This window comes from Dendrobates tinctorius, unplaced genomic scaffold (assembly GCF_039654945.1).
Source record: "Dendrobates tinctorius isolate UK_male_01 unplaced genomic scaffold, ASM3965494v1 ptg000009l, whole genome shotgun sequence".
Lineage (NCBI taxonomy): Eukaryota > Metazoa > Chordata > Amphibia > Anura > Dendrobatidae > Dendrobates > Dendrobates tinctorius.
In genome coordinates this window covers 6,231,649-6,254,624 of record NW_027361677.1, presented here as the reverse complement: position 1 = coordinate 6,254,624, position 22,976 = coordinate 6,231,649, and the positions used below count along the sequence as shown (strand labels likewise).

Below are 22,976 nucleotides of genomic sequence, written 5' to 3'. Positions count from 1 at the left end.
GATTTTTGCACTAACTTTATGTTGTTGTCTGTTTTCCAGTGAAAAGCATGAACTCATCATGAAGAAGTTGTCTTAACGATCCAGACTCATTCTGTTACATTTGTGGTGAATACACACTGCCAAAACATAGAAGAAACATAACAGACTTCGTAAAAAAAGTGTATTTTGCCTATTTTGGGGTTATGCTTGGGGACCAAGACAAGTTTTGGGCACCACACATAGTGTGCAAAGCATGTATCGAATTATTACGAAAATGGAGCAAAGGACAAAGAAAAAGCTTCAAATTTGGTGTTCCAATGGTGTGGAGAGAGCCAAAAAATCATCATGATGACTGTTATTTATGGTAAACACAGGTACAGGCACATCTTCACAATGAGGGACAGGCCTTCTTGCAGATTCCATGTTACTCCCATTTTCGTTTCTTATGCTTATTGAATCCTTGCACTTGCACTGCACAGAAATAACAGTCATCATGATGATTTTTTGGCTCTCTCCACACCATTGGAACACCAAATTTGAAGCTTTTTCTTTGTCCTTTGCTCCATTTTCGTAATAATTCGATACATGCTTTGCACACTATGTGTGGTGCCCAAAACTTGTCTTGGTCCCCAAGCATAACCCCAAAATAGGCAAAATACACTTTTTTTACGAAGTCTGTTATGTTTCTTCTATGTTTTGGCAGTGTATATTCACCACAAATGTAACAGAATGAGTCTGGATCGTTAAGACAACTTCTTCATGATGAGTTCATGCTTTTCACTGGAAAACAGACAACAACATAAAGTTAGTGCAAAAATCAAGCTATGAACAAACTTTTAGAACACTAATTAACACAAAACTATATTGAGAACTGCTCAGTTCAAGTACTAATCCAAAGAAATTAATGAGATGATGCGTCGCATTTACCAACAAGTGCTATAAATAAGATACCAAAAATCTCAAAAACTTGAGCCAATCTGGCAAAACTGATGACATATTCAGAATCAGCACCCCAAAAATACCCCAAATTCATTAAAATATTTTGGACACCAGAAAAAAAATTTTTTTTCGTTGACCTGTGTAATCTTTGTTTTCAGATCATTTGAGAGTTGTTTTGAGGAGCCCATGATGCCACTCTTCATAGGAGAATCAAATAGGAGAACTACTTGCAAGTGGCCACGTTAAATACCTTTTCTCATGATTTGATACACCTGGCTATGAAGTTCAAAGCTCAATGAGGTTACAAAACCAATTTAGTGCTTCAGGATGTCAGTAAAAAGTAGCTAGGAGTGTTCAAATCAAGAAAATGATAAGGGTGCCCATACTTTTGCACCGGTCAAATTTTGTTTAAATGCAGATTGCACATTTTCTGTTAGTACAATAAACCTCATTTGAATCCAGAAATATAACCGAGTCCATCAGTTATTAGATATATGAAACTGAAATAGCTGTTACAAAAAACAAAATTGTTATAAAGAAAAAAGGTTAACATTAATAGGGGTGCCCAAACTTTTACATATGACTGTATAAAAAGTGAACACAAAACATACAGATATACAAAATAAAGACACAGATCCTTTATTGGACATAATCGTTCATACAGGCCCTACAAAATCAAGAGATATTTACAGGATTGGAAGCCCTAAGGGCTCATGCAGATATCCATGCAAAATTGGTCTGAGCACGGGATGGCCGCGGCTCTCCAGACCCGAGCATAACAGCCTCATAGTAATATCTGGAGCTTGTGACATTTTGTTCTCCCGGCCACTTTTTCCTTATGACATGGTCTCCATCATGCTGGAGGATGCATTGTCCATCACCAAGTTGCTCCTGGATGGTTTGGAGAAGTTGAAGGATGATTATATCCTCCATTAATGATAGTATGGTTAGGCAAAATTATGAGCGAACCACACCAAGTTCTCACGAGTGGGGTCAGGATGCTTTAGGCTAAGTGCACACGTACCGGAACTCTCGCGGAAATTACCGCGAGAATTCCGGAATTCCAGTCCACGGGAAAATCGCATTTTAAATTCCCGCGATTTTCCCGCGGAAAAACTAGCATTTTGCAAGCGTAATTAGCTTGCAAAATGCTAGCGTTTTCCAAGCGATCTGTAGCATCGCTTGGAGAACTGATTGACAGGTTGGTCACACTCGTCAAACATAGTGTTTGACGAGTGTGACCAACTTTTTACTACTGAGGCCGCCTATGCAGCATCAGTAGTAAAATATAGAATGTAAAAAAAAACAAAAAAAAAAACGGTGTTATTCTCACCCTCCGACGTCCCGCGCAGCCTTCCCGCCTCTCTCCACGCTCCGTTCCCAGTAATCCTTTGCGAAAATGCCAGCGATGACGTCAGTTCTCGCGGTAATTCGCGATGACGTCGCGCGAATGACCGTGAGACTTCGCGATCCCGCGAGAACGGACGTCATCGCGAGCATTTTCGCAAAGGACTACTGGGACCGGAGCGTGGAGAGAGGCGGGAAGGCTGCGCGGGACGTCGGAGGGTGAGAATAACAATATTTTTTATTTTAAATTCTATTTTTTACAGGGATATGGTACCCAAAGCCCGGAGGACCGTCTCCTCTCCTCCGGACTGTGGGTACCATCCGCAATTGTTCTGCTTACTTTCCGCATGGTGTGCACAGCCACATGCGGGAAGTAAGCGGAACAATGCATTCCTATGGGTGCGGGATCGCCGCGATTCCGCAAATTAATGAGCATGCTGCGGTTTTTACCGCGAAGCGATTCCGCCGCGGTAAAAACCGCAGCATTAGCACAGCATTGCGGAATCCCATAGGAATGCATGGGATGCTTATTTTTCGCGGCAAAATCGCGCGGTTAAAACCGCCGCGGAAACGCGGAAAAAATGCAACGTGTAAACTCAGCCTTACTGTTGGCATGGCAGAGTTCAACTTTTCTTCTCTGAACAATGAGTCTTTGAGATGTCCCAAACATTCTGGTGGGACATAATCAGAGAAAGTAACTTTGCAGGAAGTACAGGGATTGGACTGCAGAGGACGGGGGTAATGTTACTTTCTCTGACAAAGCCCCTTAAAACAGCTTGGGACATTTTGAATTTTTGTCCGAAGAAGAAAAGGTGAGCACCATCATGTGTCATGTGTCCGCCAACAGTAAAGCCTCCTGAGATCACTCGTCTAGGGGCTTCCTTACAAATCTGACATGAATAAAGAATGGGATCTAACACGCAGCCCAAAGTCACAAGGCAAAAGTTAAAATTAAGTGGCTTGGTGAACAAAACATTGACATTTTGGGTCAATGGCCAAAAACTGCCCAGATCTCAACCTAATTGAGAACCTGTGAACAATACTCAAAAATCAGGAGGACAAAAGGAAAACAAAACCTATGATCAACTCCAAGCGCTGATAAGATAAGAATGGGCTGACATCAGTGAGGATTTGGCCCAGAAGCTGATAATCCAGCTGCCAGGATGAAGGGCAGAAATCTGGAAACCTAAGGGTCATCACTTTAAATATTGAGTCTTTGCACACACTTTATATATTTGTCAATACAACTATGATCTAAGGGTTAACATTTCTCCTTGTGCAGAGTGACAAGCCATGCCTGGCATGTTAGTGTGAGGAGACTTATAGGCCATGCATGCTCCTCTGGGAAATTAAATATGTAAATTGTCTCTTCAGAGAGGAAGAGGACTAAAACTCTAGCTGCTTCTGAATTCTAGTCCTCTTCTTCTCTGAAGAGACAATTGCCATATTTAATATCCCAGAGGAGCATGCATGGCCTCCAAGTCTCCTCAAACTGACATGCCAGGCTGGGCTTGTCACTCTACACAAGGAGAAACATTACCCCCTTCTAGTACTTTATAGAAACACCTGACAAAAGATCTAAAAGCAATGAAGCCGCAAACTTTGTGAAATCCCAAATTTGTGTTATTCTCAAAAGTTTTGGCCACGTCTGAAGAGGAGTATTTATCACACAGAACGGACCATAAGAAATATTGTGCTTTTTATTACTAGTCTGGGTAGGTCTAATAATTAGAATGATTAGCTATTAAACAAGGTAGTAAAAGAGTGGAGGCACCTCCCCTCTTCCCAAACGCTTATAGGCCACAGTCACTATTGGTAAAGATTAGGTACTCGAGTTGGTGCAAATCAATTTGCAGAATGCCGTCTATCAGCCACGCCAGTGATCAGGCAGTTACACATGTTATGTTATACTCAGGTTTATTTCCTTTGTGTCTATATAAACAGCACAAAAAAAACAGAAGAAAAAAGGGCAAATTAAAGATAATTTCACACTAAACCCCCAAAATGTGCCGCACAAAATTGTTGGCACCCTCAACTTAATATTTGGTTGTGCACCCTTTGGAATAAATAACTGTAACCATCAATAAGCTTCTAACACCTCTCAACTAGAATTTTGGAGCACTCTTCTTTTGTAAACTGCTCCAGGTCTCTATTATTTGGAGGCACCTTCTCCCAGTAGCAATTGTAAGATCTCCCAACAGGATTTGGATCCGGACTCATTGCTGCCACTTCAGAATTCTCCAGCGCTTTGTTTCCATCTATTTCTGGGGCTTCATGAAGTATGTATGGGGTCATTTTCTTGACCTAGGTCGCAAATCCAGGTTTCTGATACTGCACACTACATTGCCACCCAAAATCCTTCAGTAATCTTAAGATTTCATGATGCCTTGCACACCATCAAGGAATCCAGTGCCAGAGGCAGCAAAGCAATCCCAAAACATCTTTTAACTTCCACCATATTTGACTGTAGGTACTGTGTTCTTTTCTTTATAGGCTTCATTCCATTTTCAGTGAACAGTAGAATGATTTTCTTTACCAAAAAGTTCTATCTTGTTTTCATCTGTCCACTAGACACTTTTCCCAGAAGAATTGATTACTACCGTACATTTTGACAAGCTAAATTTTTCTCTGTGGTCCATGTCGGGTGGGTGGGATTAGCTCCAGTGGAATGGGTTGTAGTCTTGAGTATGTTGTGCATCATGGACAAATGAACATCAAGATCTCTGGAGATGGACTTGTCACTTTGAGATTGTTGATATTGTTCAATAATTTTGATTCCCTAGTCCTCAGTCAGTTTTCTTCTCTTTCTGTTCTCCATGCTTAGTGTGGCTCACACAGACACAATGCAAAGATTGTGACTGCTTCACCCCCTTTTATCTGGTATCAGGTGATTTTCATATTGCCCACACCTGTTACTTGCCACAGGTTATTTGGAACGAGCATTACATGCTTGAAACAAAGTTGTTTACCCACAATTTTGGAAAGATATCGACAATTTTCTCCGGACCATTTTTTGTTGTTTGTATGAAATGTTTAATTTTTCTTTTTTTCCTGTTGTTCCAATACACACAAAAGGAAAGCAACATGCGTATAACAAAAAATGTGGAATTGCAATTATGTTCTGGGAGAAACACTTATATTATATATATTTCAAGGGTGCCAATACTTCTGGGCATGACTGTATAGTTGTGTTTGTAGATGTGATGATTGCATTGCTCCTCGGTTATTCTTTTTAGAAATGTTTGAAAAAAAAAAAAAATTGACAAGTGGGTATCACCATCTTTACTTATCAAAGTGGGCGCATCCCTACACAGTCAACACTGATTGGACCGTGGGAAAGTTTGGAGGGCACCTCTATCTAGTAACGCCCAGTTGTCAGGTTATTCATACATTTGCAATAGGAGTAACAGAGGAACAGTGAATAATCAAATTCTAAGAAAAGATGCTGCACAAGTTTTTTCTTGTGGGAAAAATGGACATGACATGGAGCTGAGAACTCCTACCAACGGTGCAAACCATACAAGAGAGTTGGCGGCACAGCAATGAGTTTTATGGGTGATCATAATAGATGGATTTTTGGTTCTTACCGTAAAATCTCTTTCTTGGAGCCTTCATTGGGGGACACAGAATACCATGGGTGTATGCTGCTGCTGCTAGGAGGCTGACACTATGCAAAAACAAGAAAATTAGCTCCTCCCCGGCAGTATACACCCACCGACAGGCACCAAGCACCTCAGTTGGTGAAAAAGCAGTAGGAGAAGCAACGAGAAAAACTCGAACCATATGTACCAACCCAACAAGGGACTCTAAGACCCAACACGGTACAACTTAAACAGGGAGGGTGCTGTGTCCCCCAATGAAGGCTCCAAGAAAGAGATTTTACGGTAAGAACCAAAAATCCATCTTTCTTTATCGCCTTATTGGGGGACACAGAATACCATGGGACGTCCCAAAGCAGTCCCAAGGGTGGGAACAGCAAAAAGGAACGAAAGTAACCGAAAGGCTCAGGTCGGCCGGTGAGCCACCGCCACCTGCAGAACCTTCCTACCAACCACAGCATCAGACGAAGCCTGGGTATGAACCCTGTAGAACCTCGTGAAGGTGTGCAAAGATGACCAGGTTGCAGCCTTGCAAATTTGCATGGCCGAGGCCTGGTGACGAGCAGCCCACGAAGCCGCCACAGCCCGGGTGGAATGAGCTCTTACTCCCGGAGGGGGCCGCTTTTCCTGAAGACGATACGCTTCCAGAATGGTAGAACGAATCCAGCGAGCGATCGTGGATTTGGAAGCCGGAAGGCCCTTCTGGCAACCTTCAGAGATGATCAGCAAGGAATCGGACAGACGAAAGGAAGAGGTCCTGGCAAGATAGACACGCAGGGCTCTAACTACGTCCAGTTTGTGGAGAGACTTCTCAAGAGGATGAGATGGAGCCGGACAAAAAGAAGGAAGGACGATATCCTCATTGATATGGAAAGCGGAAACCACCTTTGGAAGAAAAGAAGGAACGGGCCTGAGGACGGCTTTGTCCTGATGGAGAATGAGGTAAGGGGAACGACATGACAAGGCCGCCAATTCAGAAACTCTTCTGATGGATGAAATGGCGATCAGAAAGGTGACCTTACAAGAGAGAAGGGACAAAGGAATGTCCTGGAGAGGCTCGAACGGCGCCTTCTGGAGCGCGCTAAGGACGAGGTTGAGATCCCATGGGTCTATTGGCGAATGATGAGGGGGAGCCACGTGGGAAACCCCTTGTAGAAAGGTCTTGACCTGTGGTAGAGAAGCTATCTCTCTTTGGAAGAGGATAGAGAGAGCGGAAACCTGGCCCTTGAGCGTACTGAGGGACAGACCCGCGTCTAACCCAGCCTGAAGAAACCCTAGGATAGACGGGATAGAAAAAGACATTGGAAAGACTCTTATCATCGCACCAACGGAAAAAAGCCTTCCAGTACCTATAGTAAATGCGGGAAGAGGCTGGTTTCCTGGCTCTGATCATAGTTTGAATAACCTGACTGGACAGACCGGATTCCTTCAGAATTGCGGTCTCAACGGCCATGCCGTCAAACTCAGAGACTGAGAATTCTCGTGGTAAAGGGGGCCTTGCGAGAGAAGGTCTGGACGGTCCGGAAGCCTCCAGGGAACGTCCGCGAGCATGTTGACCAGTTCCGCGTACCAAGGCCGTCTTGGCCAATCTGGAGCGACTAGAATCACTGGTACGCCTTCCGATTTTATCTTTTTGACCACCCGAGGGATCAATGCCAGAGGCGGGAACAGATACGGAAGTTGAAACTGGGACCACGGAGTCACCAGTGCGTCGCATGCGACGGCTAGAGGGTCCCTGGACCTGGCTACGAACTGCGGAACCTTGTCGTTCATCCGAGATGCCATGAGATCGACATCCGGGGTGCCCCAACGGTCGAATATCTGAGAGAAAACCGCGGGGTGCAGGGACCATTCGCCGGACGCTAGGCCCTGGCGACTCAGAAAGTCGGCTGCCCAATTTTCCACCCCTGGAATATGGACGGCGGAGATCGTCGGAACGTAACGTTCTGCCCAGCGGAATATCTTGGCCACTTCTAACATTACTTGTTTGCTGCGCGTGCCCCCCTGATGGTTTATGTACGCCACGGCCGTGGCGTTGTCCGACTGAATACGGACCGGCTTGCCGGAGAGGAGGGGCTGCCAGTGAAGAAGGGCCAGGAAAAATTGCCCTGATCTCCAAAAGATTGATTGGAAGGAGAGACTCCTGTGGCTTCCAGCGGCCTTGGGCCGCTTTCTGATGGAACACGGCTCCCCATCCTAGAAGGCTCGCATCGGTGGTGATGATTCGCCACTGAGGCGGAAGGAAGGACCTCCCTTGGAGGACTGACGCTGGCTGTAGCCACCAAGTGAGAGACTGCCTCACTCTGAGAGGAAGCCGAATAGGACGGTCCAAGGACCTCGTGGTCTTGTCCCAGGCTGAAAGCAGAGACAGCTGGAGGGGGCGAAGGTGAAACTGCGCAAAGGGCACTGCTTCCATGGAGGCCACCATCTTCCCCAGGACCTTCATGTAGAACCGAATGGGAATGGGAGCATGCCTCTTGAGAGTTCTGATGCCCTTGGACAGAGTTGTAAATTTTTCCTTTGGAAGAAAAACACGGGCTAGCTCCGTGTCGAATTCCATACCCAGAAAGGTCAGACGCTGGGTGGGGATCAGAATGGACTTCTCCTTGTTGACCAGCCAACCTAGGCGGCTGAGAGTGTCCAGGGTTATCTGAAGGCTCCGGAGACAGTCCTGGCGAGACAAACCCTTGATCAAAAGATCGTCCAGATAAGGGATGATGAGGATCCCTCTGGAGCGAAGGATGGCCATGACGGTCGCCATCACCTTCGTGAAAACCCGGGGCGCTGAAGCCAGGCCGAAAGGAAGAGCTGTGAACTGAAAGTGGTCTCCCTGAAACGCAAATCGAAGATACTTCTGACGTTGCACACATATTGGAATGTGCAGATAGGCATCCCGAATGTCCACCGAGCAGAGAAATTCCCCGGGCTCCATGGAAGCAATCACTGACCGAAGAGACTCCATCCTGAAATGAAGAATCTTCACGTGGCGATTGAGCAATTTGAGGTCCAGAATAGGACGAAGAGAGCCGTCTTTCTTCGGGACTACAAAGAGATTGGAGTAGAACCCGGAAAACCGTTCGTCTGAGGGAACGGGAACAATGACTCCGGCGGAAAGAAGGGAGGAAATGGCCTGCAGAAAACCCGGAATCTGGGCCCGCTGTCGCGGAGGCCGAGACCGGAAAAACCGTCTGTTCGGGAGTGAAGCAAATTCGATTTTGTAACCGGATGCGACGAGTTCTCTGACCCAAGCGTCGTCTACAACGGACAGCCAAGCATCCGCGAAAAAGGAAAGTCTGCCGCCCACCCTGGAAGAAATTCCAGGTGGGGGTGACCCGTCACTTAGACGAAAATCTGCCGGAATTGGCTCCTGCAGATCTGGAATATTGTCCTCTAGATCTCCAGCGAGGAGCGGGTTTGTAGGAAGGTTTCCTCTGATCCCGCTCCCTGGTGGCAGGCGGCCGATCCTGTTGAGTGGCTCTCTCCGTGGCAGAGAAGGGACGAAAGGGCCTGAATGGTCGAAACCCCCTTCTGTTGAAGGGACGTTTTGGTCGAGACTGGGGAAGGGAAGTACTTTTACCTCCAGTGGCATTGGAAATTATCTGATCCAGCTTTGCTCCAAAGAGCCTAGAACCATGGAATGGCAGATTGGTAAGCGACTTTTTCGAAGTAGTGTCCGCATTCCATTTTAGCCAAAGGACTCGGCGTACAGCTACTATGTTGCTGTTAGCCCTTGCTACGCAGCCGGCCGCGTCCAAGGAGGCGGCCAAAAGGTATTTTCCCGCCTGGTTAATCTGATCTGCAAGATCTGCCAATTCGTCTTGAGGAGCTGACGCTAAGATGCCTCTGCGAAGAATTTTTGCCCAAGCGGAAATGACCTTCGCCACCCAGGCGGATGCGAAAATAGGGCAGAGAGAGGCGCCAGATGCCTCAAAGATAGACTTAGCCAGAGATTCAATCTGCCTGTCAGTAGGATCTTTGAGCGATGCCCCGTCTGGCAGAGAGAGCACCGTTTTAGAGGCTATCCGGGATACTGGAGGATCTACCTCTGGAGCCTTGGACCACATTGAGAGCAGTTCTGCGTCAAAGGGGTACAGAACGTCCAAATACTTGCGGCCTGAGAAACGTTGCTCAGGGCGCTCCCAGTGTTTGGATAAGGTAGTATCGAAATCGTTGTGATTGGGAAAGGTTCGGGACGGAGGTCTGGCTCGTCTAAGGAGAACCGAGCTTTCCTGAGCTGGAGCCTCATCCTGTTTAAGTTTCAGTGTCTGGAAGATAGCTGCAATAAGACTATCGACCATGTCCCGCGTTTTAGAAACGCTGTTCCCCTCTGAGCTAGCTTCCGAATGAGAATCATCGCCTGACTGAAGGCTGTCATCCGAGGAAGGAGGCCTGGGAGCGGAAGGGCCCTGCGAGCTTGAAGACGAAGTGGACAGAGCCCGCTTCCTAGAAGTCCTTCCCTGTCTGTCTCTCTGAAGGTCGCGGTCAGGTGCGGACGACTCACCCCGAGAGGTGGTCGGGGCAGAGGTGGCTGAGGATAGCTGAGGTAATCGTTCTAAGACCTGGACCAGCGACTGTGATACTTTTGTCAAGTCAGAGACAGACTGTGACATTGTAACGGCCCACTCCGGGGGGAGAGAGGAGGGAAGAGCGCCCTCCGCCCGGGACTCTGTGCGTTCCTGAGATGCTGACATATTGGAAGGACTGCAGGGGGGGCAGAATGGGGACGACTGACACGATGCCCACTTCTTTTTACAGCGCGCACAGGCGTAATAGGTAGCGGTGGGCCTGAAGCAGAGATCCCCTGAAGGGTTGGGCATAAGTGAACTGCACTGACTGGCCGCAGAAATTAGGGAATAACTGCCGAGGAGAGCTAATCCCTGTCCCAGAGCCGAGCCTACAGAGATTCTGTGCGAGCAGCAGAAGAAACGCCGAAGTGTCCCCCAAGCAGCGCAGGAAGGAGTGAAAAACCAGGAAATCCTTGTGCTGGAAGATGGGGGCGGAGCTTAGCGGCTGCGCCGTGATTGGCTAACAGCGACGGAGAGGGCATGACAGAAAGGGGAGGCTGGCATCTCAAAGAGAAAGAAGCCCTGTGATGGGCTAGAAAAGGCGCGCTGAAAAGAGCGCGCTCAGGAAGGGAGGAGGGAGCAGAGAAATTCCCCTCGCTGAGGGAAAGTGAAAGTGACGGCGCTGCAACCCATGCCTACCCCGACATACCGCGCTCAGGAAGCAATATGACAGCGGTCCCCTGCTTGCGACGCTGCTGCGGTGAGTGAAGGGATCCCCAGAGTCTCCCTGACGAGAAAAGGGGAAGGGACGCAAACAGCTGTGTGAGCGCGCGGCAGGCAGAAAGGGCGGGAGATTCAAAATCTGTGGACCTGTAATCCCAAGGTCCAACTTCTCCCATGCACTGAAGCCTATGCGGGGCCGGAGGGAACGTACAGGCACTTACCTGACGTCCCTGAAGAGGATGACCACAGGGGCCCACGGGGAAACGGCAGGCCGCTGGGGGGAAGGGAGTCCTCTGTACCCGCATCCTGCAGAAGACGGCTTGAACCACCTGCGATCGCCGTCTTCCTCTCAGCCCTGTCCCGAGAGAGGGGTGAGGAGGGGGATTCGGCAAGGACCAGCCACCTGTCCGCAACCCTTATCACCGGAAGGTGATAGGGAAAAGTCCTGCCTGCGGTACTGAGAGTTGCGATGTGGGTGACACCACACTGCTCGCTCAGCCGCATGATATAGGAAATCAGGGTGATAAGTATACCCTGTTTCCCAACGGAAAAAACCTAAAAGATAAAAGAAGAAAGGATTAAAAAGTTCAAACTAAACCCTGAAAGGAAAAATTGGATTAATAACTGCGGATCTGGGGAGATCCCGGTCCGCCTCCTACAGAAACTAAGCACAAACTGAGGTGCTTGGTGCCTGTCGGTGGGTGTATACTGCCGGGGAGGAGCTAATTTTCTTGTTTTTGCATAGTGTCAGCCTCCTAGCAGCAGCAGCATACACCCATGGTATTCTGTGTCCCCCAATAAGGCGATAAAGAAAAAGAAACACTTAAGGGTGGAGCAATAATTGTATAAATCTGTAATAAATATTATAAACACTTCTTGCATTTGGCAAGTGTGACACGATGTGAGGTTACATATAACATTGTACACCAAGTTATACCAGTGACCGTCCTGAACACTAGATGGCGGTATACCACTACACGCGACCGAGCCCCTAAAGACTTCTACAAGAAAGCACAATACTTATTAATGTGTCACCGCACCGTTTAAAGTCGTCATGGTAGAACTCGGATTTACAGGCCACCATCTCGCTGTTCTGTTCGTTTTCACGGCTTCTAACCCCGCCGAACACGTAAAGCTCCATGCCGACTCCGCAGGCGACTGCGCCAAACCTGTCGAGAGATCACTATGAGAAACAGAACACGAATCTGCGACCTGGCACAAAGTCATTTTTCAGGTATACTCGCCTTCTCTCCTTCAGGGGGCAGATGGCCGTCCACTGCTGAGTTTTGGGGTCGTAACACTCAACGGACTCAAACAGCTTCCCGTAGGACCCCCCTCCCATGGCGTAGATCTTCTTCTTCATTGTTGCGTAGCAGCCGATCTGTAATCAATCCACAAAAGCCCCCCAAAAAAGTGAACAACAAGGTCTGTCGTGTCTGAAATTCACATTTATTTCAGAGTCACCAAAAGGGGGACACAGCCCTTCTAAGAGATGAACAGTGGCATTTAAATGGCTAAACAGCAGGAAGTTGCACGCTCTGGTTGCTGCTGTTACAGGCTCACCTCCTGATCCCGCTCCATACATGTACACCTGACACAGGATGTACTAATACTTGCGTTTGGACAGAGTTAAAAAGGATCTGTCACCTCTCCTGGCATCTCTGCTGTAGTAAATGATTGTATTCCCCATGGAATAACTCTGGACCGCTATTTCTTTGTCGTTACTCTAATTCCTCCTGGAAATTTTTGAATTGACAACATTTCTCCTCCTCAAAGTCGGAGTTTGTCAGCAATGACTGTCGACTTTGCACGGACCTCATTCAAAATCCTACTCAAAAATCGCTTCAATGGCGCATGGACAACTCTCCCTATTTCTATGGGAAACCCACCACTTTGCTGAGTTTTTGAGACTTTTTTTTTCTCCTGCAGAAGTTTAAAAAATGCCTAGCACTATAGAACCAAGAATTATACTGCTCAATGAATTCATCTAGGGGTGCAGTGATCATAGTGACGGCACAGAATTTTATACCATTGGGCATTGAAGAAAAAAGAATTACATTTTTACCATCAAAACAGGGATTTTTGTGAGTACTCACCGTAAAATCCTTTTCTCCGAGACGCTCATTGGGGGACACAGAGACTGTGGGTGTGTGCTACTGCCGTCTGGAGGCCGACACTAAGTATACAAAAAAACAAGTTAGCTCCTCCTCCGCCGCATACACCCTCGCCCCGATAGCGGGCGGAAACCAGTTTAGTGCCAAAGCCGTCGGAAAAGCTGACAGCAATTTAGCTCTACCGCAGAAAATTATATGTCTGAAAAAAAAAAAAAGGACCACCCTACAAAATCAGGGTTTATACCCATCAAAAATAAACAAAAGCCAACTGGCTATCAGGGTGGGTGCTGTGTCCCCCAATGAGCGTCTCGGAGAAAAGGATTATACAGTGAGTACTCACAAAAATCCCTGTTTCTCCTTCGTCTCATTGGGGGACACAGAGACTGTGGGACGTCCCAAAGCAGTCTCTGGGTGGGAGCAACTCATCAATCTACACCGCATGCCTACCTGTTCAAAGGTGTGCCACTGCTGCCTGGAGAATCTTCCTACCCAGGCTCGCATCCGACGAAGCCTGCGTATGTACGTTGTAATGTTTAGAGAACGTGTGCAGGCTTGACCACGTTGCCGCCTTGCATACCTGCTCTGCCGAAGCCTGATGCCGAAGCGCCCACTGCCCGAGTCGAGTGTGCCCTTATTCCAGGTGGAACCGGCGTGCCTCTAATACGGTAAGCCTCTTGAATAGTAAGGCGAATCCATCTGGCTATGGTCGACTGTGAGGCTGCGAACCCCTTCCTGCGCCCTTCAGGGATCACAAACAACGAATCTGTCTGGCGAAAAGGCGCTGTCCTCGACACATACCTCCTGAGGGCCCTCACCAGGTCCAGCGTGTGGAGCGCCTTCTCAACTCTGTGTACTGGAGCTGGACAAAATGAAGGCAAAACGATGTCCTCATTAATATGGAACGAGGACACCACCTTCGGCAGGAACGGTGGAGGTGGTCTCAAGACTACCTTATCCTTAAACAGGGTCAGAAACGGTGCTCTACAGGATAGGGCTGCCAGCTCCGAGACCCGCCTAATAGAGGTTATTGCTACCAAAAACACGACCTTCCTGGTAAGGTATGGCAATCCGACCTCCTGCAATGGCTCAAAAGGAGCTTCCTGCAGGGCCCCCAGCACCAGATTAAGGTCCCAGGCATCTAAGGGAGCTCTAAAGGGGGGCACTAGATGCGAGACTCCCTGAATGAAACTTTTGACCTGCATAATGCTAGCGATCTTTCGCTGGAACAGAACAGACAAGGCCGAGATCTGTCTCCTCCGGGAACTCGGAGCCAACCCTGCGTCCAGTCCTGACTGCAGAAAGGCCAGAATGTTGGGAACCGAGAAGGACAAAGGCGCAACCCCGTGCTCTCGACACCAGAGAAAGAAAACCTTCCAGGTACCATGACAGATCCTCGCCGAGGGCGTCTTCCTGGCGTTAATCATCGTGGCTACCACCTCACGCCCAAACCCCGCCTGGGTCAGGACCCAGGACTCAACGGCCATGCCGTCAAACACAGGGCCCCTAAGTTCAGGCGGTAGATTCGGCCCCTGGGACAGTAAGTCTGGCCGTTCCGGTAGACGCCATGGCACGTCTGCGAGGAGCTGTACCAGATCCGCGTACCAGGCTCGACGGGGCCAGTCTGGGGCCAGCAGAATTGCCGGAACCCTCTCCCTCTTGATCTTCCTGATTATCCTCGGGAGAAGAGGCAGAGGGGGAAACAGGTACGGGAGCCGAAACTGGCTCCATGGAAAAACCAACGCATCCGCTGCAATCGCTCGCGGGTCCTGAGACAGGGCAACAAACCTGTCTACCTTGGCGTTCTCTCTGGAAGCCATCAGATCCACGTCCGGAGTTCCCCACCGTTGGCAAATCTGCTGGAAAACCTCGGGGTGCAGGGACCATTCTCCGGCCACGACCCCCTGCCGACTCAGGAAATCTGCTGCCCAATTTTCCACGCCTGGTATATGGACCGCTGAAATTACTGAGTGGTGCCTCTCGGCCCAACGGAGTACGTGTTCTATCTCGCGCATGGCTGCCCTGCTGCGCGTGCCTCCCTGGTGATTCACATACGCCACTGCCGTGGCGTTGTCTGACTGGACCCGGACTGGGCGACCCACTAGCCAGTGCTGAAAATGCTGCAACGCCAACCGCACTGCTCGAATCTCCAACAAGTTGATCGGCAGAAGGGCCTCCTGGGGAGACCACTGCCCCTGTGCTGTGTGATGACAAAACACTGCTCCCCAACCGATAAGACTTGCGTCGGTTGTAACCACCAGCCATTGATCTGGAGGAAAGGGTTTCCCCTGAAGGAGAGAGGAGTCGCGCGTCCACCATTGCAGTGCCCGCCGGACCTGAAGGGACAACCTGCACTGATGATCCAGGGAGAAAGGACTCCTGTCCCATGCTGCTAAAAGAGCATGCTGCAGGGGGAGAAGATGAAACTGCGCAAACGGGATTGCTTCTATTGCTGCTACCATCCTCCCTAGCACCCTCATCCCAAATCGAATCGTGTGAGGGCTTGGCCGCTGAAGACTCCGAACCCCCCGCCGGAGCGCCTGGGCCTTGTTTTGTGGGAGAATTACCAACCCTTGGGAAGTGTCGAAAATCATCCCTAGGAATGGAATCCTCTGAGCCGGGGTAAGACATGACTTCTTCCCATTGACTAACCATCCCAGGCGGGATAGGGTATCCAGCGTGATGCCGACATTCTCCTCGCATGCCTGAAAAGACGGTCCTTTCACTAACAGGTCGTCCAAGTATGGCAGCACTACTATGCCCCGAGAATGAAGAATGGCCATAACGACCACCATCACCTTCATGAAAACCCTGGGTGCCGTGGCCAACCCGAACGGCAGAGCCACAAACTGGAAATGCCGGCCATTTATCGCAAAACGAAGGAACTTCTGATGCGGATGAAAAATAGGGATGTGCAGGTAGGCATCCTGAACATCGATTGAGGCCAAATATTCTCCCTGCTCCATGGCCGATATCACTGACCGGAGGGATTCCATCCGAAAGTGCCTGACCTTGATGAACCTGTTTAGGAGCTTTAGGTCCAAAACCGGTCTTACTGTTCCGTCCTTCTTGGGGACTGCGAACAGGTTGGAATAAAATCCCTGGGCCTCTTCGCCCTCTGGTACCGGGATAATGACCCTGTTGTACAGAAGAATCCTGATGGCCCCTAGCAATGCCTCTGCCCGGGATTGCAATTTTGGAAGATGGGATTGAAAAAATCTCCTTGGAGGGTGTCCGATAAACTATTTTGTACCCGAATGACACCAATTCCGCCACCCATGCGCCGTGTGCCACCTTGACCCAGATGTGGCGGAACCTGAGCAGACGACCGCCTACTCTGCTGTCCTCGGGTACCTGATGCCTCAAGTCATTTTGTAGAGGGCCTTTGGGACCTAGCTCCCCTTGACCTGGGTGGACGGCCCCGCATCCTCCCCAGCGGGTTGGCTCTATACGTGACCTGGCGCTCTCTGTCTTGGTTGTGACGAGCCAGGGCAGTAGAACCGGCCGCTGATGCCCATCCTGGGGCGCAAAATGCTCGAAAGCGCACCTGTGGTTGACGAAAGGGCGGTCTGCTCTTCTGCTGTGGGAGAAAGCTACTCTTTCCCCCTGTGGCATCTAAAATAAGCTTGTCTAGCTTCTCTCCAAAAAGCCGATTACCCTGATAAGGCAGAGATGTGAACGACTTTTTAGAAATCGAATAGGACCGCCATAGCCTTAGCCACAAGGCTCTCCTAATGGCGATAGCGTTTGCAGCGGCTAGCGCCGCGCAATTAGCCGCATCCAAGGATGCATTAATTAGATAGTCTCCTGCCATCGAGATCTGATTTGCTATCTCAGACACCTCTACCGGCAAGTCTCTGTCCTGCAGGACTTTGTTCAAAGACTCCGACCACGACATCATGGCCTTGGCCACCCATGTTGCTGCGAACGAAGACAAAAGCGCTGACCCCGATGCCTCATACACCGAGCGGGCTAGACCCTCTATGAGCCGATCCGTGGGTCCTTAATGGAAGAACCACTAGGCACCGACAACAACGATCTTGAAGCCAGGCGTGAACCACTAGGCACCGATAACAACGATCTTGAAGCCAGGCGTGACACTGGGGGATCCACAATCGGAGATTCAGCCCACTCTTTACAGAACTCTGGTGCAAACGGGTACCTTGTCTCTAGCGTTTTCTGCCCTGAAAAACGCTTGTCTGGGCGTTCCCTGTGCCGCTGCACCGTGTCCTCGAATTCTGGATGAGTGCTAAACACCCTATGTGGGCGCCTGGCCTTTTTAAAAGATATTTTATGCCCTGCGGTCAGGGAGACGTCCTCCTCAATACCAAGAGTCTGATTGACGGCCTCAATGAGACTGTCTACTGTCTCCCGACACCCGGGTATATCCAGATCCAAGGCTTCCTGCCTGTCCTCATCCGAACTCTGCTCGCTCTCAGACAATGGTGATGGAGAGCGAGACGCCGCACTCACAGATGCCGAAGCACCGGAGGGGCCCGGAGACGCCATATGGGTTCTTTCCCTGTACGTCTCCTTAGAGAGGGTACGGCCCCTGCAGGCCGGCGGCTCATGTGAGGTGGATGAACCTTCCCAAACCGGAGAGCCGTTGTCTCTACCCCTATCCGGGGCCTGAAGGGTCTCGATCGCCTTCGTAAGTGAAGCCATAGACCGAGACAGTGATAACGCCCATTCCGGGGGCTCCGACCCCCTGGGCTACGTTAGCGGGGAGGGCTCCTGGGTGCGTTCGGAACTACAGGCCTCACATATCTTAATAGTCTGCGCTCGCGTGAACACAGCCCCACAGGAAACGCATGCGGTATAAAGGAAGGTGTGTTTCTTCCCTTTTCCAGACATACTGCGGAACAAACGGCCAGAAAAAAACCCTTTTTCTATTTTTTTTTTTTCTTACGGCATCCAGGGGTATGAGAAGGAGGACAACCTGCCCTAGTGTGGCCAAGATGGGGTCGCACTTACCCGAGCTCCTGCTGTCTCCCCGTGCTGCTGCTGCTCACTCCCAGCTGCTGGTCTCCCTGGGTAGGCTGTGATGCGTCCTGACCGCGGCCTATCCCATTCTGACGCCGGGGCCTCCATTTTATCCGGATCTGATGTCACGTCGGGGAGCGGGCGCCGGATCTGACGTCACGCTGGGGGGCGGGCCTTCCCCCTGCGTCCTAGGCCGACGCCGCGGACTAAATTTCGGCCCTGCCCGCCCGCCGCACCGGGGGGCGGGCCTTCCCCGCCGCACCGGGGGGTGGGCCTCCCCCGCGGCCTAGGCCGAAGCCGTGGGCTAAATTTGAGCCCTCTTCCCCACGGCCTACCTCGCCCCGGAACTGGCGCTCTAAATGGCGTCTACTCAGCCACGTGCGCTCCTTCCCCAGCCCGGCCACTGTAGACGGCCGTGGCAAGGGAGAAGGGGAACACGCCGCTGCCCCTGCCGCGCTGAGGAAGCCCTCCTGCTCTGCCTGCAGGCAGGAGAGGGGAGCCACTCCAGCCCCTGGAGAGTACGCCGCAGCCCTGGCCTGGAAACCTCCCGCTGCCCAGGAGCCCTGCTTAAGGGCCAGTCACACTAAGAGATATCGCTAGCAATATCGCTATAACTAGTGACGTTATAGCGATATTGCTAGCGATATCTCTGTGTGTGATACTTACCTACGACCCGCTGGTTATCGCTGATCGCGCGAGAACGTTCAGGACTGTTTCTCGTCGTCAGCTTCCTGCGGCGCTTCCTGCTGTGACGACGAGCGACGCGTGGAGCCGGGCGGGAGGACGTCAGGATCGCCTAGTGTGACAGGTAAGTAGCAACCCCCGTCCCCAGTGATGTCGCTGGTGAGATCTGCCTGTGTGGCAGCTCACTAGCGACCACTTAGCGATGTACCAGCGATTCTGACCGCGTCATATCGCTGGTCGGGATCGCTGGTACATCGCTAAGTGTGACAGTACCTTTACCCTGAGGTAACCCATATCTTCGGACGGTGCAGGCACCCTAAGCTCCGTCCGCCTTGGCTGGGCGAGGAGAGGGACCGTCCGCCACCACGCAGTACCTCCACCTGGCGTTGGTGTAGCCGTGGGGCCGCACAGACTAGTCTTGTGCCTCTGTGCAAGCCCATGGTTTCGCTACCTAGGGGTGGACAGGGCTAAGTCTGGCCTATTGTCCCACGTCGCGGGAGACAGAACGTGGAGGGACACTCGCACGTGGTCGCCCGTTGATGGTTTGGGGAAATCGGATCCTTTCAATAGGATGCGTTGCCCCTGTCATATCTTCTTTAAAATAAAAAAGAAAAAATAGATGTCTGGGGAAAAGTCCCAGAGATGTTCCTCGGTGCGGGAAAGGATACGCGGAGGGATACTCGCGCGTGCTCGCCCGTTGTTGTTTGGGGGAGATCGGACCCTTTCAATAGGGTCCGTCGCCCCTGTCTCCTCTTCATAGTAAGAAAATGTTTAAAAAAAAAAAATAGTCTGGAGAGACCCAGACTGCGTGTGCCTCCATCAGACACTAAGCAAAAACTGGTTTCCGCCCGCTATCGGGGCGAGGGTGTATGCGGCGGAGGAAGAGCTAACTTGTTTTTTGTATACTTAGTGTCGGCCTCCAGACGGCAGTAGCACACACCCACAGTCTGTGTCCCCCAATGAGACGAAGGAGAAATTTAGTTCTAGCCCCAGATTTTACATTTTCATAAGGGGAATTGGGCAAAAATGTCACCAAAACTTGTCCCCAAATTTCTGCTGAATGTGTTTTTTCCAGAGCCTTTGTGCTACCAATAACGTGGAATCCCCGTATATTTCTGTTAACAGATGACAGATCTGAGTGGGGACTTGCTTTTATTGTGGATTGAGTTGAAGCTTTTATTGGGAACATTTTACATAATATTTGGTATCACATTTATCCTGCGCTCTACGCTGAGCGCTTACATCGGGATTTCCATCTAAATCTCTGAGTGACATGATTCAGATGAAACCCGCGAGGGATCCGTTCACTATAATGAGGCAGCAGACTTACTCTGGACTCCGGCTGGTCTCTGTAAGTGTTGTCCTTTTCAGAAATGCACAAAACTGTGGTGGACCGCGCTTTTATGCATTCCTAAAAAGACGGACACCGCTGGATCACAGGTCAGACGGCGTCCACAGTGCCTCGATCTGCCGCATTATAGGGAATCTTCAGCTGGGGGTTCCCTATTAATCGCATATTTCATAGATTAACACAAAAGCGCTCAGCGAAGAATAAATGTGTGCCGAGCCTTAATTCGATCTTTGAGAAGAATGAACAAATCAACAGCAGGTAAAGAATTGGTTTCATTTATTTTTTACATCTTTCCTCGTGCAGTATAAGTGATTAGGGGACTTTATTCTTCGGGTCGGTGCGATTACAGCGATACCAGATTTATACTGAGTTTTTATGTTTGGCATCTGTCACACACTAAGATGCTTTTTATTACAAAAACTAGTTTTTGCATCACCACATTTTGAGAGCTATAATTTTTTCCATATTTCTAGCAACAGATTCCCGTGATGGTTTTTTTCGTGTGGGAAAAGTTGATGTTTTTATTTTTGATCGCTTTTGATTTCTATTTTTTGGGAGGCAGAATGAACAAATACCTTTTTTCCTGTTATGGTGCTTTTAAACAATGAAATTTTGTTTGCTTCGCTTTATTCTTAGAGCTATAACTTTTATTTTTCTGGTGATGGAGCTATATGGCGGCTTCTTTTTTGCAAGACAAGATGACGTTTTCAATGATACCATGTTTATTTACATTCGTCTTTTTGATAGTGATTATTCCTCTTTTTGTTCAGCAGTATGATAAAAAGCATAGTGGTTTTTATTTTAAGCTGTTTACTGAAGGGGAACAGTAAGGCTAGGTTCACATTTGCGGATGGGCGAGCTGCGGAGGTCTACAGACCCTACCTTTAACATTGGGTACGCAGGTCATGCGGATGTATGCGGATGCCTCAGCATGCGTCGTTTTGAGGATGGAATTTGATGCGGTTGCCGCATCGTCAAAACGACGCATGTGGAGGCATCCGCATACATCCGCACGACCTGCATACCCAATGTTAAAGGTAGGGTACGCAGGCCGCATGCAGAAGTATGCGTACATAGGCGAAGCTGACCGGAGGAGGTGCGTCAGTGGGCGGAGCTTCACGAAGTTCGCAGACCTCCGCAGCTCGCCCATCCGCAAATGTGAACCTAGCCATAGTGAGACAGTTTCATAGGCTGGGTCGTTCCGGACGCGGTGATAACTCGTGTGCATTTTTTTTTTTTTTTTTACATAAAAATATTTATTTATGGGTACGATATATTTTTATTATTTTTTAAAAAATATTTTTACAACTTTTTTTTTTTACTTAGTCCCATAGTTGGACACTCACTTTTTGCAATCTGATCACCGCTATAAAGCATTTAAATGAAGGAGCATTGCTATGCATTAGAAAAGTCAGGACGACATAGGGCCATTATGGCAACGATCGGACCTCCTTGATGACGTCGTGGGAGTGCTGATTGGAGGGCAGAGGGGGCGCCCTTCCTCTGCGTGGCTTCTAAATGCTGTGATCGATATCAATTGCAGCATTTAGGGGGATAAAGCCCTGGGAGTGACGCGTGTCAGCTGTCAAAATCAGTTGACACCCGACGGCGATTGCGCTCAAAATCGCCAGGACGCATCACTGAATAGACCTCCAAACTGAATAGACCCTCAGGAGACAGGCTTCGTAGACACGGCTGTTCGGGGGTCTATGGAGCGATTGGTGGGTGTCTCAGGGACCCAGACCTCCATGGATCCGTAGGCAATTAAAGTTCCTGATAGATCTGAAATTACTTCTTAAAAAAAAAACATATATATAGCAGCGTGACCCAGTGTATTGAGCAGACACGTACCTTTCTGACCATAGTCATGTTTTGCTGCTTGCTCCAGGTTTTTGTACAGATGTTGTAAGATTCCATAGAAAGCAACTCATGATCCCCGTCCTCTCCTCCCAGAACATAGATGACACCGTCAATTTCCACCACACCAAAACTGTGCCGTGCCTAAAGAGAACACATAAGGGACCTCTATAGTACAGGAAATCCAAAGTTAAGTACACACATAAATATATATATATATATATATATATATATATATATATATATATATATACATATACACACACACACACATACACACACAAACACATATACCATGAATACAAGAATTTGTAATATATTTTAATCAGAGAAAGCTGCTTCTTTCTCCTCTTGAATTCATCATTCACAATTCATGGGTAAAATCTGTCCTCAGTAAATTCAGATTTTCCCATTTCTGAGATAGGAGAGTTAGTGCTCATAAAGTTCTATAGAACTTGCACTAGAATGTCAGTGTCCGCCTCTAGCTCCTCCTCTCACCGTAGAATTTTAGAAGCACCAACTGTCATCTCCCATCTCAGTAATAGGAATGTTTATCTTCACAGAATATAGATTTTACCCATGAATTGGGAATGAAGAGACAATCCAGGAACAGAAGAAGTTAAAATCTCTGATAAGATCTATTACAAAGTTGATTATTTTCATGTGCACTATTCATTTCTGAAATAAAAATGATGGTGACTGTTTAAATATTTTTGGTACAGGGATCGGTAACCATCTAGGTCCCGAGACTCCTATGAAGAGGTAGAAGCGCTCAGTGAGTCTATAGGTCTACTCACTAATAAGCGACCACTTCTGCCCTTAGGTTTGTGCAATCAGTAAGCGTCTCAGGCTGCAGACCCTCCCTGTTCTAGAGGACTTAACAGCTGCTATGAGAGAA

General features: G+C 49.0%; 1 protein-coding gene across 3 annotated transcripts in view; it reads right to left on the bottom strand.

Moving 5' to 3' along the window:
• GAN (gigaxonin) overlaps positions 1 to 22,976 on the bottom strand; it is a 53,386-nt gene that overhangs the window by 18,627 nt on the left and 11,783 nt on the right. For all 3 annotated transcript variants that reach the window (XM_073582511.1, XM_073582495.1, XM_073582501.1), the window contains exons 7-9: positions 22,073 to 22,222; positions 12,337 to 12,473; positions 12,133 to 12,261 (exon numbers count right to left, since the gene is read on the bottom strand). In XM_073582511.1, coding sequence (XP_073438612.1) covers positions 12,133 to 12,261; positions 12,337 to 12,473; positions 22,073 to 22,222 — 416 coding nt within the window. The remainder of the gene's footprint in view (positions 1 to 12,132; positions 12,262 to 12,336; positions 12,474 to 22,072; positions 22,223 to 22,976) is intronic.